At 34.0% G+C, this 13883-nt stretch overlaps 1 protein-coding gene across 3 annotated transcripts in view; it reads left to right on the forward strand.

Annotated features, from left to right (window-relative positions):
• Nucleotides 1-13883, forward strand: part of MTF2 (metal response element binding transcription factor 2) — a 70078-nt gene that overhangs the window by 36306 nt on the left and 19889 nt on the right. Inside the window, exons 2-8 of one of the 3 annotated variants that reach the window (XM_046645760.1) lie at nucleotides 5672-5688; nucleotides 5769-5870; nucleotides 5995-6076; nucleotides 10423-10518; nucleotides 10757-10857; nucleotides 11246-11394; nucleotides 13370-13465. In XM_046645760.1, the coding sequence (XP_046501716.1) occupies nucleotides 10443-10518; nucleotides 10757-10857; nucleotides 11246-11394; nucleotides 13370-13465 (422 nt within the window). In that variant the 5' untranslated portion in view covers nucleotides 5672-5688; nucleotides 5769-5870; nucleotides 5995-6076; nucleotides 10423-10442. Of the gene's footprint in view, nucleotides 1-5671; nucleotides 5871-5994; nucleotides 6081-10422; nucleotides 10519-10756; nucleotides 10858-11245; nucleotides 11395-13369; nucleotides 13466-13883 lie in introns of those variants that run through there. The other 2 variants (XM_046645759.1, XM_046645761.1) reach the window with 2 other exon arrangements.

Raw genomic sequence — 13883 nt, forward strand, 5'->3', positions numbered from 1 at the left:
GAAGCAGGCGTATTCTAGACACTATTAACATCTTGTATAATGAAAAGTTATGACTGGAGGTTTAATGGGTGTTGGGAAGAGCAGGGAGCACCTTATATAACCCACTAGCGGAAGTAGAAAGTACAGAGTTTAAGGATAAGGCGTGTGGGCTAACTCCTTTATTTGTTTTGGTTTTCTGCTTAAATTTTCTCTGGTCTGACTGCTTTAATGGGAGAGGCTGCCTAGCCTGGATGCAAGATGAGAGATCTAGCTTTGTAGCTACTGATCAGAGTCACATAAGCCCCTAGACGTACTGATTCCCCTCTATCAAAAGGTCTGTTTATCGTGGCTCTTTTACAGTGTATGAACTGGGAAAAATATTTCCAACATGTATAACAAAGTGTCATTCATAATATATAAGATGCTCTTGAAAATCATTATAAAAAGAATTAACATAGTTTAAAAAATGGGCGAAGGAAATCAACTTCAGTTTCCAGAAGACATAAATTGTTAACAAACCTATGAGAAAAATACTTCTCTAATAATAATAGAAATTTTCTGTGTTGTCAAATAGCAAAAGGAGAATACTCCCTGTTAGTGAAGGAGGGGCCATCAAGTACCACTCTGATAGTGTCAGTCAGAATGTCAGTTGGTACCTTTTTTGGAGATTCATTTGACAACATCTATCCCATTAAAATATATACATAATATGGTTTGGGGGGAAATGGGATGTTTAAGTGAAACTGGTTGGCCAAGAGATGATAATTGAAACTGGGTGGTGAATACCTGATGAATTATTATACTTGCTTTGTCTACTTTTGTATATGTTTGTAACTTTCTACAATAAAAAGGAAAATTGTGCATATTCTTTGATACAGTAATTATTTTTTATGAATTATCCTATATAGTAGTTGGAACACTTAAAAATTGAAATGTAAAAGGATAAGATTTACATTATTGCTTGTAATAGTAAAACACTGGAAACATCCTAAGTATTCCTCAGTTGAAAAGTAGCTTAGCAGTTGATGAAAAGATTATTTTATAAACTTTTGTTTTATACTTATACAGATGGATATTATACTGTCCAAGATACATTGTTACGTGAGAAAAGTTATAGAACAGTGTATTTAAAAATATTCCACTTTTTGTTAAAACATTTATATATGTAGTATAAACATGAGAAAAATCAGGAGATTAACATTAGTTTTCTTTTGTGGGAGGAGGTAGAATGGGGAATTTTTACTTGGACTATGTATTTCTGTATTATTTATTTTACCATGCATGTTTACTTTTGTAATCAGAAAGGAAATAATGAATTCTAAAATTAGAAAAATTAATTTGGCTTCTAATAAAAGTCACATTCCAGAGAAGAGGGAAGTAATCAGTGATAGTAATGAGGGAAAAAACCTTGGTGTCGGGGGGGAATGTACAGTGTTTCTCCTACTTATGTTTTAGTTGTGGTATTATGGGTCATTTATCCTTTCCTGCTTTGTTTTCTGTAAAATTTCTTTGGGCAGAGAAATTTTAAAAGAGGATAATACTTTTTAATCTTTTTATTAATGCAGTTTTATATATGATTTATGTTCTTCATGTTGATGTGGGTAAAAGATTAGTGTGTATTTGACTTAGATGTGAATTAGTCTGTTGTTTACTCAGAGCAAAACTGAGATTATTTGTGTATGTAGTCATTTAAAAAATTTTAACTCTTTAAATATAGATTTTTCTTGAATTGAACTTTAACTTTATAAATTCCATATAGCCTTTCTGCATTTTGTGTACTATACCCTATGCAGAGGACTGAGGATACAACTGTGAATAAGAGTAAGAGAGACACATTCCCTGTTTTTGGTGGAGTGTTTGGGTGGAGGATTGGTTGTGTATGCTGGGGTGGGCTGAAGACTAAGTGGGGAAGACTGTAGGAGTGGAGACAGTTAAGTGTGTATAACTTTTCCCCAGAGGTTTGGCGGTGAATGGAAAGAAAGAAATTTAGTTGTTCTCCTCTTTTCCCTCCAAGCAAGATCTTGCAAGTTTTTAAGCATAGTTGAATACTAAGTTGAATGCTAAGGGAGGGTGCCACTAGAAAGATTTATTGAATGCTGGTTCTGATCTATACTTTTATAACCTTGGTCAAGTTATTCTGTATTCTTACAGTTACAGTTTCTTCATGTGTGAAAAGGGATCTGTGAAATTGTCATCTGTAAAAATGTCTCTATAGCATTGTTCTGAATATTAAATTATCTTTGTTCCCCTGGCACAGTAAATGACTCATAATAGGGGCCAAAAAATCATTCGTGAATGAATGAATATGCCGAACGCTTAATGTAGGTTGAGCACATAGTAATCACTGAGTAACTTTTTCCCAGAGGTTAGTTGAATGGAAGGAAAAAAATAAGGAGGTGGTGGTGGGAGTGGGCATAAGGAATCAAGGGTAACTATTATTAGATCTGGTATCATTGAAACACAATACACTAGAAATATTAGGAGAATCAGGGCAGAAACACTAGGAGGTGGAAAATAAAAACATGTTTGATGTCTTATGATTTAAGGACACACGGTAGTGGAGAGTAAGATGGAGACAGACCTTGCCATCATGAAAAAGGGAGAGAATTTGCTGAAGCAATAGCAGAACATATGAAACTGTCTGGAAATGTTGGCAATTTTGATTTTTGTACATCTTTCACTCTAGAATTGGAAGATTTTAGGTCTCCTAGTAGTTACCCTGACATTCTATTGAGGTCATTTCTCACCCATTATGTTGCTCAAGCCTTGATTAGTTCCTTTATCTTAAAGGAAGCAAAATCACTCAACAGACCGGGGGATTTATAGCTTTTTACAAAGTTGCTTGCTGACAGAGTCATTTTCATACTGTGATTTGAAGGCATTAAATTGTTTCAGTGTCTGGAGAAAGAAGGTTCTCAGCCTGGGATTGAGAATTCCTGGTAGTAAAATTTATTGTAGTGATTCATATTCCATTTTTACTTCTTCCTAGTACTCATCTTGTCAGGCTTTTAAGTTTTTTAACCCCTCTAATTGTAGTACTAAAGTGCCTTTTCCTCGCAACTGACAATGGCAATAATATATGGCAGTATGTATTTCTTTATTAGAGCATGGTTCTCAAAATGTGACCTATGGGTCCTTTCAGGGGGTCTGCTGGTCAAAACTATTTTCATGATAATATTAAGATACTACTTGCCTTTCCCACATTTGTACAGATGGCGTGAAAACAGTGTTTGGTCAAACTGCTGTGTGCCTTAGCATGAAACAAGTCAGTGGCATCAAACTGTACTAGTATTCTTCATTGTTGAGCACTTACAGTAAAAAACCAAAACACACACAAAACTCTATTTTACTTAAGAACATTCTTGGTGAAATAGTAAAAATTATTTTCACTAAATCTTAACCTTGAGTTTAGGTTTAATATCATGTGTGATGAAATTGGAAGTAAACATAAGGTATTTACACCATTGTTTGAGATGCCAGATGAACTAACAGCTTTTTCACGGAACACCATTTTTACTTGAAACAATGACTAACGTGGGTATATGGCAGATATTTCCTGGAAGTAACATACTCACTTCACTTATATTTACTTTCTTATTTACGGTTTTTGATTTTCCTCATTTTTTCCTATGGCTTGGAGTTACCATCTGGTGTCATTTTTTAACTTTAATACAATTTTGTTTGCACCATCTCCTTTGTGCTGTTATTATCAAATATATTTCTATATGTTATAGGCCTAACAATACAATTATATACATATTGTTTCACATGCTTGCATTAGAGTAAATATGCGTTTATACTGTCTTTAATAATTACTTAACTACCTTTACTAGTTTTTTTGTGTGTTTATTTGAATTTTCACCTTGGTTTACTTGATTTCAACCCTAAGAACTTCCTTTAGTATTTCTTGTAAGGTGGCTCTGCTATCAACACATTCTCTCAGTTTTTGTTTATCTAGGACTATCTTTATTTCACCTTTATTTATTTATTTGGTGAGGAAGATTGGCCCTGAGATAACATCTGTGCCGGTCTTCTTCTATTTTGTATGTGGGTTGCCACCACAGCATGACTTGATGGCCAGTGTGTAGGTCTGTGCCCAGGATCCAAATCTATGAACTCTGGGCCACCAAAGTGGAGCATGTGAACTTAACCACTAGGCCACTGGGCCAGCCCTCACCTTTATTTTTGAAAGACAGTTTTGCTGGATATAAGATTCTTGGTTGACAGGTTTTTTTCTTTCAGCACTTTGAATATGTCATCTCACTGCCTTCTGGTTTTGATGAGAAGTTAATCTTATTGGGATTTCTTTGTACATAATGAGGTTTTTTTATTGTCACTTTTAGGATTTTCACTTTGTGTTTCACCATTTTTGCTATTGTGTGTCTGGTTATCTCTCTTTGCATTCATCGTACTTGGAGTTTGTTGAGCTTCTTGGATGTGCACATTAATGTTTTTCAGCAAATTTGGGAATATATTAGTCATTCTTCCTTTGGATATCTTTAAAATGCAGTGTGTCTTTCAAACTGAAGCATTATATCTTTTAAAAAGTAACACCTCATGCCTTCCTCCTCCCAGCCCCTGGCAACCACCATTCTACTCTCTGTCTTTATGAATTTAGCTACTCTTGTTACAGCATATAAGTGGAATTATACAATATGTGTCCTTTTTGTGTGTCTTATTTTGCCTAGCATAATGTCTTTAGGATTCATACATGTTGTAGCTTATGACAGAATTTCCCAGAATGTGTGGGTTCTTAGGCATTGAATTGAATTGAAGTTAGGCATTCCCAATTCCTAGGTATTGAAACATTTGTTTCTCCCTCACTTGTTATATTTTTACTTAACTTTTGCATTGTTTATTTTTCAATTCTTGTCTGTAGTTTTACATGTTGTTGTATGTTTAATTAGTGAAAAATATCTACATAGGAAAGTGAAACCAAACAAACACCACTTTGTTACCTTTTTGAAAGTTGATGGTAGTATGGTATGCTGTTTATGGAATAACTGATACATAAGTTATAATGTGATTTTGGAGTACATAATTTTGGAGTCTTTTAGTAAATGATCTTATACTTCTCATTTGAGTATGATATTGTGAAATTGGTGGTTCTCAGTTTTTTTTTTTTAACTCCCATTCTGCATATTTGAGGTACTGTGACACCTTCCTATCAATAAACAAGACTCAATTCACTGATTCCCTGTAGGGAGGTCATGACTACCCATGAATATACTCAACCATCCCAAAGTGACTGGTTAGTGTGTTATATGTGTGGCATAATCACTTTTATTCTGTTTCAAGTGCTTATGAAATTGTGCCATGTAACTTCTTTTAGTTTATCTAAAACCAGTCATGAGATTCAAGGCATCTATTCCTCATGACCATAGCCTGCCCACTTCAACTTAGAGCTGTTATTTTGATGATAGCTGCCATGAATATGTTATCTTGGAGTGGTTGCTGAATCCTGGCCTCACTTAGGGTAGGCACTGAATGAATATTGAGAACTTCTATCATTTTATTTTAAACTTCTTTGTTTCTGGAGAGTATTTGTAATTTGAGGTACTCGTTATATTTTCCCTCAATTTAAAGTTTTAATAAATCAAAAATTTTGATTAATATATGAAATACATCATTGGTATGAAATAAACCCTACAAGTAAGTTAATCTTACATATGGTCTTTTATTTCCTAAACAGAGACTCTACAGGGGCAGGTAATTCACTGGTCCACAAGCGGTCTCCTTTACGTCGAAACCAAAAGACCCCAACATCCTTGACCAAGCTGTCTTTACAGGATGGACATAAAGTCAAAAAGCCAGCATGTAAATTTGAAGAGGGTCAGGATGTCCTAGCTAGATGGTCAGATGGCTTGTTTTATCTTGGAACTATCAAAAAGGCAAGTTACCTTATTATAAGAGATCTTTTGTTGTTTTTGTTGTAAACTTTAAAAATTTTGAATTTAAATTTAACTTTGTGTTTTTAATTTTAAAAGAAATCACCATAAATATTCTATATTTCAGATAAACATATTAAAACAGAGCTGCTTCATCATATTTGAAGACAGTTCTAAATCCTGGGTTCTCTGGAAGGACATTCAAACAGGCAGGTGCTACTATTTCTCTTGAACATGATTTATACTAAAATTTGATTTTCTTCATCTTGTCATTTTCTAGTGTTGTCTCTTGAGTACAGTGTATTAAGATAACTCAGTCACTTTTGAGGAGAGGCTAAAAAAATGAATGTGTTCATAGTCTTCAAGGAGTTATAGACCATAGAAGAACAAGAATTACTCTGTTAGGGTAGAGGTCAGATGCATCACTGGTGCACACCTATAAACTAGTGTTAGGGTCCTTCTAAGAACTTTGAAGAAAAAGTTTTAGCCACTAATATGAGTAACACTTTGGGCTTCAATTTAACTGTTATTTATATTAGTAGAAAGTATTGTAGAGAGCTAATATTTATTGATACTACCTGCCAGATGTTTTGGGAATTAGGATATATTAAACAGGTTTAGAGTATTAGAAATAATTTATTACTAAGAATGGTTTGAAATTACTGTTTAATTATGGTTTTTTATGTTTAGATGGGAAAATGAAGCTATATTTGGGTGCAAGTAAAAATGAATACAGGCATGCCTTGGTTTGGTTATAGTTACGTTTCTTGTAATGCTTTCCATTTTTACAAATTATAATTGCTGTATGCCCTTTGAATCTGCTAAATAAAGGTGTTTTTCCAGGTGATTCTTTCATGGAAAGTGCTTTATTTATAAAAAGTATGAATATTAAAAATCTGAGTATTTTAGCTGCACACTAAAGCTCCACTTTTGGTTTTCTTTTTACTGGGTTAATAGGCTTGCACTAAGACCTGTGTTTTATATCTCCTCCTGTAGAAAGGAGATATAAATTCTCTTTCCCTAAAGGGTGGATACCTTCTAAAGTATTTAGCCATTGGGTTTTGTATTTGAATCCCAAGTGCATCGTTATTGTAGGTTGCTACTGTGTTCTGTTTCTTGATTTCACTCTTAATTTTTTTTAAAGAATAAAAAAAGTTTTGGTACAGAAATTGGAATGTTCTAATTACCATCTATATAGTTAGTACTCAGGGTTTAGGTGAGAAACTCAACAGCTTTTACTCTAGTAAAATGTCTTTCTTGTGAAACTTTTTACAGTTCTTAGGACTGATAATTTAAAGGACAAAAATTATGTTTTGAATCTGAAATTGAGGAATCAATGAGAAAAAGAATAGGATAAAGATAGATCTCCAACAGTAGTGATCTTGAGCAGATCTTCTTACCCTGCATACAGAATTATCCCTTCTTTCTTACTTTGTAAACATGGATTTCTCTATGGTGGGATTGAAACATGTTATACTGCCCTTGTTCCCCTTCTATTAGCTGTGTGTCCCTTGCAACTTTTCTGCTTTTTCAGGGTTCCTGTGGGTTAAATATAGGTCTGTCTTTCTGTCTCTTTCTTCCTTCCCTCCTTTCCTTCCGTTAAGAAAGGAAGAAGAAAACCAGTAGTACATAAAGATAGAAAGCTGTGAAAGTGAAGGGTCCTGTCCAACATGTGGCCCATCCAGTATATCAGTTTAGTGGTCTGTGGTGGTTCTTTCCTCACCAGCTCCTTTTACTATCCTTAGAATTACAAAAGATTGCTCCTTGGCCATTTAACTCTTTGTAACGCCCAGAAAGTAGCGTTGTGGCTTGTGATTTGGAGTTGCTGTAGAATGAGCAAATGAACCTGAAATCTGTATTATGACAGATTTCAGAATGTAGAGTAGCTTTAGTAGTTTTATTCTTGTAAGAAACCTGCTGATATTAAATATATATCAAAATAACTTAATAAACTAATTTCACTCATCTAAAAAGATTCTTTTTAAAAGTTTATGTGAATAAGGAAAAACATATAGTCATCTTGCTAGTCAAAGAACTGTGCTTTACAACAGGGAGATACCATGTTAAAACCATTAAATAAATTTAAAAGGATTTTAAATTTTAATACCTCATATTATTATGGTTTCTGTGAAAATGATACACTGCTGGTGGCAGTGAAAATTTCTGTTTTGGATGTTAACAATTGCGTTAAATGCATAAAAATGTTTTATACTCTTTATATAGCAGACTCACTTCTAGCAGCTTATTCTGAAGAAATAATTCAAAAGCAAAAAAGCTACATGAGAAATATTTAGTATAGCTTTATTTTAACAAGAACAAAAAACTTGGTATATCTAAGAAGAAATGGCTAGGACTTTAGTCAGTTGGATTTAGAGTAAAGGGACTATAGAAGACCTCTAAGCTACACAGAAAGTTCATGTAAACTTGGTGGTAAAAAAGATGTACTTGGATTTCACAAGTAAAAGTAATTCCCTGTTTCCTCGGGATTGTTTTCTGAGGTGAACACACATTGTTGGATCAGCACCCCCTTTTCTGGGGAACTGCTTCCCCCCACACAAGTCCACATGGTTAGGCTGGGAGTTAGATCAGGCACCTACCTTAGTCTGAGGGTATCGGTCCTTTTCCAGGGAATTGCAGATTTGGACTCAGAGGTCCCAGGCTCAGTCTGCTTGCTCTCCTGACTGGAGCCATAAAATCAGAAGCTATGGGAGGCCTTATCCAGCCAAGTGTACAGAGAAGTAGACCAAGCCTGGGAGAGGAGGGGAGAGAGGACAAGAGACCAGAACAAACAAACAAGAAAAAAATGCAAAAAATGAACAAACAACAAATTTGGTAACTCGTATGTCTAAAAACAGAGGCATAATAAAGTAGATTTGATTCTTTCCACTGGATGGAATATTATGCAGAAATTATAATTTTGAAAACTGCAGTGTGAAAAATGCTTTTTATTTATTTATTTTATTTTTTTGCTGAGGAAGGTTGGCCATGAGCTAGCATCTGTTGCCAATCTTCCTCTTTTTTTGCTTGAGGAAGATTAACCCTGAGCTAACACCTGTGCCAGTCTTCCTCCACTTGGTATGTGGGTTGCCACCACAGCATGACTGACAAGTGGTGTAGGTCTTCACCCAGAATCCGAACCCACGATCCCATGCTGCCAAAGTGGAGCTTGCCAAACTTAACCACTACTCCACAGGGCCGGCCCTGGGAAATGCTTTTGATAGAAGAAATACTACATAGTATTGATAAAGGAAGCATTCCACAGTGGAGAGAATGTGGACTCTGGCGTATCTGGGTTTGAATCCTAGCCTTCATACTTTCTGACTGAGGTTTTTGGGTTAGTTACTTTATCTTTCTGAGCCTCAATTCTTCTCTATAAGTAGAATATTTATCTAATAAGTTGTAGGATTAAACAAAACAATATATGTCAAGAACCTAGCAATGGTTAGCCCATAGCACAAAATTGTAAATTTGTATTATTGTTGGTGTGTGAATAAAGTGTGTGTTAGTATTTTAACTAGGTATGTTGAAATTGATGGGAAGATAGTATTGGAAATAATTGCATTAGAGTGATAAAATTGTATTCTAAATTTTGTATAACAAAATTGTTTTTTAGAATAAAAATGTTTTAAGGAAGAAATAACTTACCTATTCAGGTAAAAAATATAATTAATAACTGTGTGACTTATAACGTTTGTTGCAATGGGATTTTGTTAGGGTATGTTGTTGGTCACCATATTTCCAGATTTATGAAGCTGAAGATTAAATAATTGGTGTTCAGCCTCTTTCATAAATTAGTAAATAAATGTTCTGAATCTAGAGTGAAGGGGGTCATTGACATAGCTTCCTTTTTCTTTTTCTTTATTGTCATATGTTAAGCAATGTAGGATGAGTGAATACATGTACTTAGCTTGATGTGTATTCTGCAGAGTAGTTCTGGTATTCATAAAACATCACTTCCCCTTGAGCTCCTCAGGAGAGAGGGAATATTGGAAGTGAATGATAAGGAATCCTATCTGAGAGCAGCTTAAATTATGCCCTCTGCCAAAAAACAGGTTAAATTATGAATGTAGACGGTTAGCATCTTAAGTTAAAGGTGAGAAGAACACAGCAGAGATAGCGTTTTGTGTATAGTACTTTGCCTTGAGAAGAAATCATTATACTCTAGTGAACAAACATTGCCATTATGGGCTATTCACCGAGTTGAAAAAGTAGTATTGTTATATGGAACGCTTCTTTATTACAAATGTCTGGGTTTTTTTTTTTTGTTTTTTGGGTTTTTTTTGGTGAGGAAGATTGGCCCTGAGCTAACATCTGTTGCCATTCTTCCTCTTTTTGCTTGAGGAATGTTGTCACTGAGCTAACATCTGTGCCAGTCTCCCTCTATTTTGTATATGGGACACCACCACAGCATGAGTTGATGAATGGTGTGTAGGTCTGTGCCTAGGATTTGAACTCCCGAACCCTAGGCCACCAAAGCAGAGCACACAAAGTCAACGAACTATACACCGGGCTGGGCCCATGACTGTGTATTTAAGGTATATTTTAAATATTTCAGGAGCCACTGGAAGTGGGGAAATGGTCTGTACAATATGTCAAGAAGAGTATTCAGAAGCTCCCAATGAAATGGTTATATGTGATAAGTGTGGCCAAGGTAAACATTGATTTCTTTTAATTTTGTAGAAAAGTTTTGTTACATACTTAATACCCCTGTTGAAGATTAATGATTAAAAATACTTTAAGTTGGTAATTTAAAGCTGTTACCATAAATTTAGTCATCAGTTGTAAATATATTAATGTAGGAAAAGAGAATACTAAAATGCCTTCTTGAAATTGTGTTGCAGTATTTATCAATAAAATAGAATTTGCTTTATGCTTTTTTTGATATTAAGGATATCATCAGTTGTGTCACACACCTCATATTGATTCCAGTGTGATTGATTCAGATGAAAAATGGCTGTGTCGACAGTGTGTTTTTGCAACAACAACAAAGGTATCTTTTAAGTGTTTTGGGCTAAAGCCCTAAATGGAATTTGTAAGTCACTATCAACATAATGATTGTGTACGTTGAAAGTTTATTTGAATGAAATGAGCAATCAATGCTGAGTAGAAAGAAGTGCTGCTTTTGTTTGACTAATGATGCTTAAGTGACTTGCAACTATTCTTGCACTTATTTTCTGATAGTGGTTTTGGAATTGGGGCAATAATTTGAAAGAAAAGAGAAAATAAATAAAGATTATTATTAGTCAAACAGTTTGTGAAATGGTAAGAAATTTAGAATGGAAATTTTCTCAGAAGTTTCAGAAGCATGTTTAAGTTATAGAATTGTATTTAAAATTTTATCCTTCACTCTTTTAAATAACGTTTTCCCTCTTATATAGAGGGGTGGTGCACTTAAGAAAGGACCAAATGCCAAAGCATTGCAAGTCATGAAGCAGACATTACCCTATAGTGTGGCAGACCTTGAATGGGATGCAGGTCATAAAACCAATGTCCAGCAATGTTACTGCTATTGTGGAGGCCCTGGAGAGTAAGTAAATACCGTTATTTAATGCTCTTAAAGTAATTTTCATTTGCTTATATTGTCTACTTTATTTTTGTTATTGATTGTGGTGTGGGAGTGATAGTGAGTTGTAAATGTGTGAAAGTATCAATAGGAAAAATTACAGGGGAAGATTAAAGCCTATAGTTTTGTTCATCTTTATCATTAAATGTTTGCTAAGTAAATGAATCGGTGTTCTAACTAAGAATGTTTAGAAATTTACCTTTAACTTCTGATCATTGGTCCTAGTTCTGATCTTTAGAACTAAACAAATACATCTTATCTTTCTTAGGAAGTAACTGTTAAAATATTTTAATCCAACAATCATATTCCTCACTCCCGTGGCTTACATACTGATAGTGTTCTGTTTTCCAGGCTAAAATCTCCATTGACATAAAACGTTTTTTATGACATGATTTCCAAACTCTGTCTTTGTTGCTCTTTAGTTTTTGAAAGTTACTCTTGAAATATTATGTCATGATTAGAAAATGCAGTGTTTCCAGGAATAGTCTGACAGAATATAATAGGGCTATTAGAGTTCTGAACATTATGCTTCTGTTGTAAAGAGAGATTGTATTGTCTCTCTCTATATATAGTAACTAAGACCTACAGTTCCTTTTTTCATACAAGCTGATATTGAGCCAAGTTGTGCATCATATATTTGTACTACATTTAAAAAAATATTAGTGAATAGCTTTATATTTAACTCTTTTTAAATTGTAATTATTGGTTTCTTATATCTTTCTTTCTTATCAGATTCTGTGCTTCTCTTAAGATAAGGGTGCTGTCTAGGAGGATGCTGGGATATATAAGGTGTTCAATGATTGAAAACATGAACAAATGAATAAACCAATGAATTTTTAGTTTTGCGTTCTACCTTGTGTCTGATCTTATGGAATTTTTTGGTGTGATTTAACATTTTTGTAACATTTCTCAGTTTTGGATCACCTGCAGGTTTAAGAAACATTGTTTCTAGTTTCTTTAATCACTTATAAAAGACATACAATGAAATGAGACTGATCTTGCTCCTTTACTCGTTTATAGCTAGCATTTAGTTTAAAGTATTATTCGAAATAGGTGAAAACCATTATAAACATTATTTTAGGAGGCAGATTATTGTTCTTTAAGTACCATGATTACATAAACTGTGTTTGATATTGCTAACTACACTAACTTCATCATCTAGCAGAGTACCTGGAACATAGTATTCTTAGTCTTTTGATGAATGAATGACTTTACTTAATAGCAGTCTTCTTGCCTTTGCCTATGTATGGCTTAAAATTAATGTAGGACTTGTTGAGCAAAAGAATTATTGGAAGAAAAGACATTATTTGGGTGGCAAATAAGGATATCAATATATCAAAACCATGTACTAACTGAAAAGAGAGAACATCCTCAGCTGAAGATTCAATTTTAGCATCTTCAGCTCTCTGAAACAGAACAAAACCTGTCACAAAGCCTTTTATGCCTGATAGTCTTAGGTGGATGATTATCTTAACCAAATTTAGTAAATTGCTATACTTTTTTCCTTTTTATTATAAGGACAAGAATAATAGAAACACAGTGAAGATATAAAGCTGCCTATGGCCATTCAGTGTATTGGGTAAATAGCCATACACATCAGTGACTCTGAAACTGATCTCTCCTAGGGTGTAGAGAGTTCATGTGAAAAAAATTCCAGGCTTATACTTTGACAGAGATCCTTTACTTGTGTAGGAACCAGCCACCGTTGATTAGAAATAGTAGCTAGATCTTTCAAGAGCTTATGAATTCTCATGAATAAAAGAGAGAAGGGAGGAAATGGTCAATTTTAATAAACTTTTTGGGAAAGAAAAAATTTAACAGTAAGTATAGCAGAAACATGATACTATAATCAGAACTATTCTGCATAATGCCACTTAAAAAAATCAAAAACCTTTACCTTATTAAAGGTAGTAATTTTAATCTTAAATTTTTTTTATAGCTGGTATTTAAAGATGCTACAATGCTGCAAATGTAAGCAGTGGTTTCATGAGGCTTGTGTGCAATGCCTTCAAAAGCCAATGCTATTTGGAGACAGGTGAGAAAGGACATTGGAACTTTACTGGTGGTTTTTTAAGCTTTTTTATTGTGACTATGCTTACAGTTTTAGATTTCTAAAAGTAGTTTTAACAATGATTTGTAAAGGGTTCACCTTAGAGGGAAAATATTGAACAACATATTTAAATTATACATAACCTAAAAATATATGTAATTTTTGTGCTTTTGGATATTATTCCAAAAAGCCTTTAAGTATTTGATCAGTTATTATATTTGCTCCTATTGCCCCACTATGCTTATTTTCGTTGGTTCCTTCTGTTAAAGAACCTCAGTGGGATCCTATGATAGGAAATTGGAAAAAGCTATAGAACCTTTATATACACAGTTTACACCTTAGATCTAAAGAATTTCTAAAAGCAGGCTTAGTGTGCTTTCTGGGTTAGGAGTCTGTAGAATAG

This window comes from Equus quagga, chromosome 18 (genome assembly GCF_021613505.1).
Source record: "Equus quagga isolate Etosha38 chromosome 18, UCLA_HA_Equagga_1.0, whole genome shotgun sequence".
Lineage (NCBI taxonomy): Eukaryota > Metazoa > Chordata > Mammalia > Perissodactyla > Equidae > Equus > Equus quagga.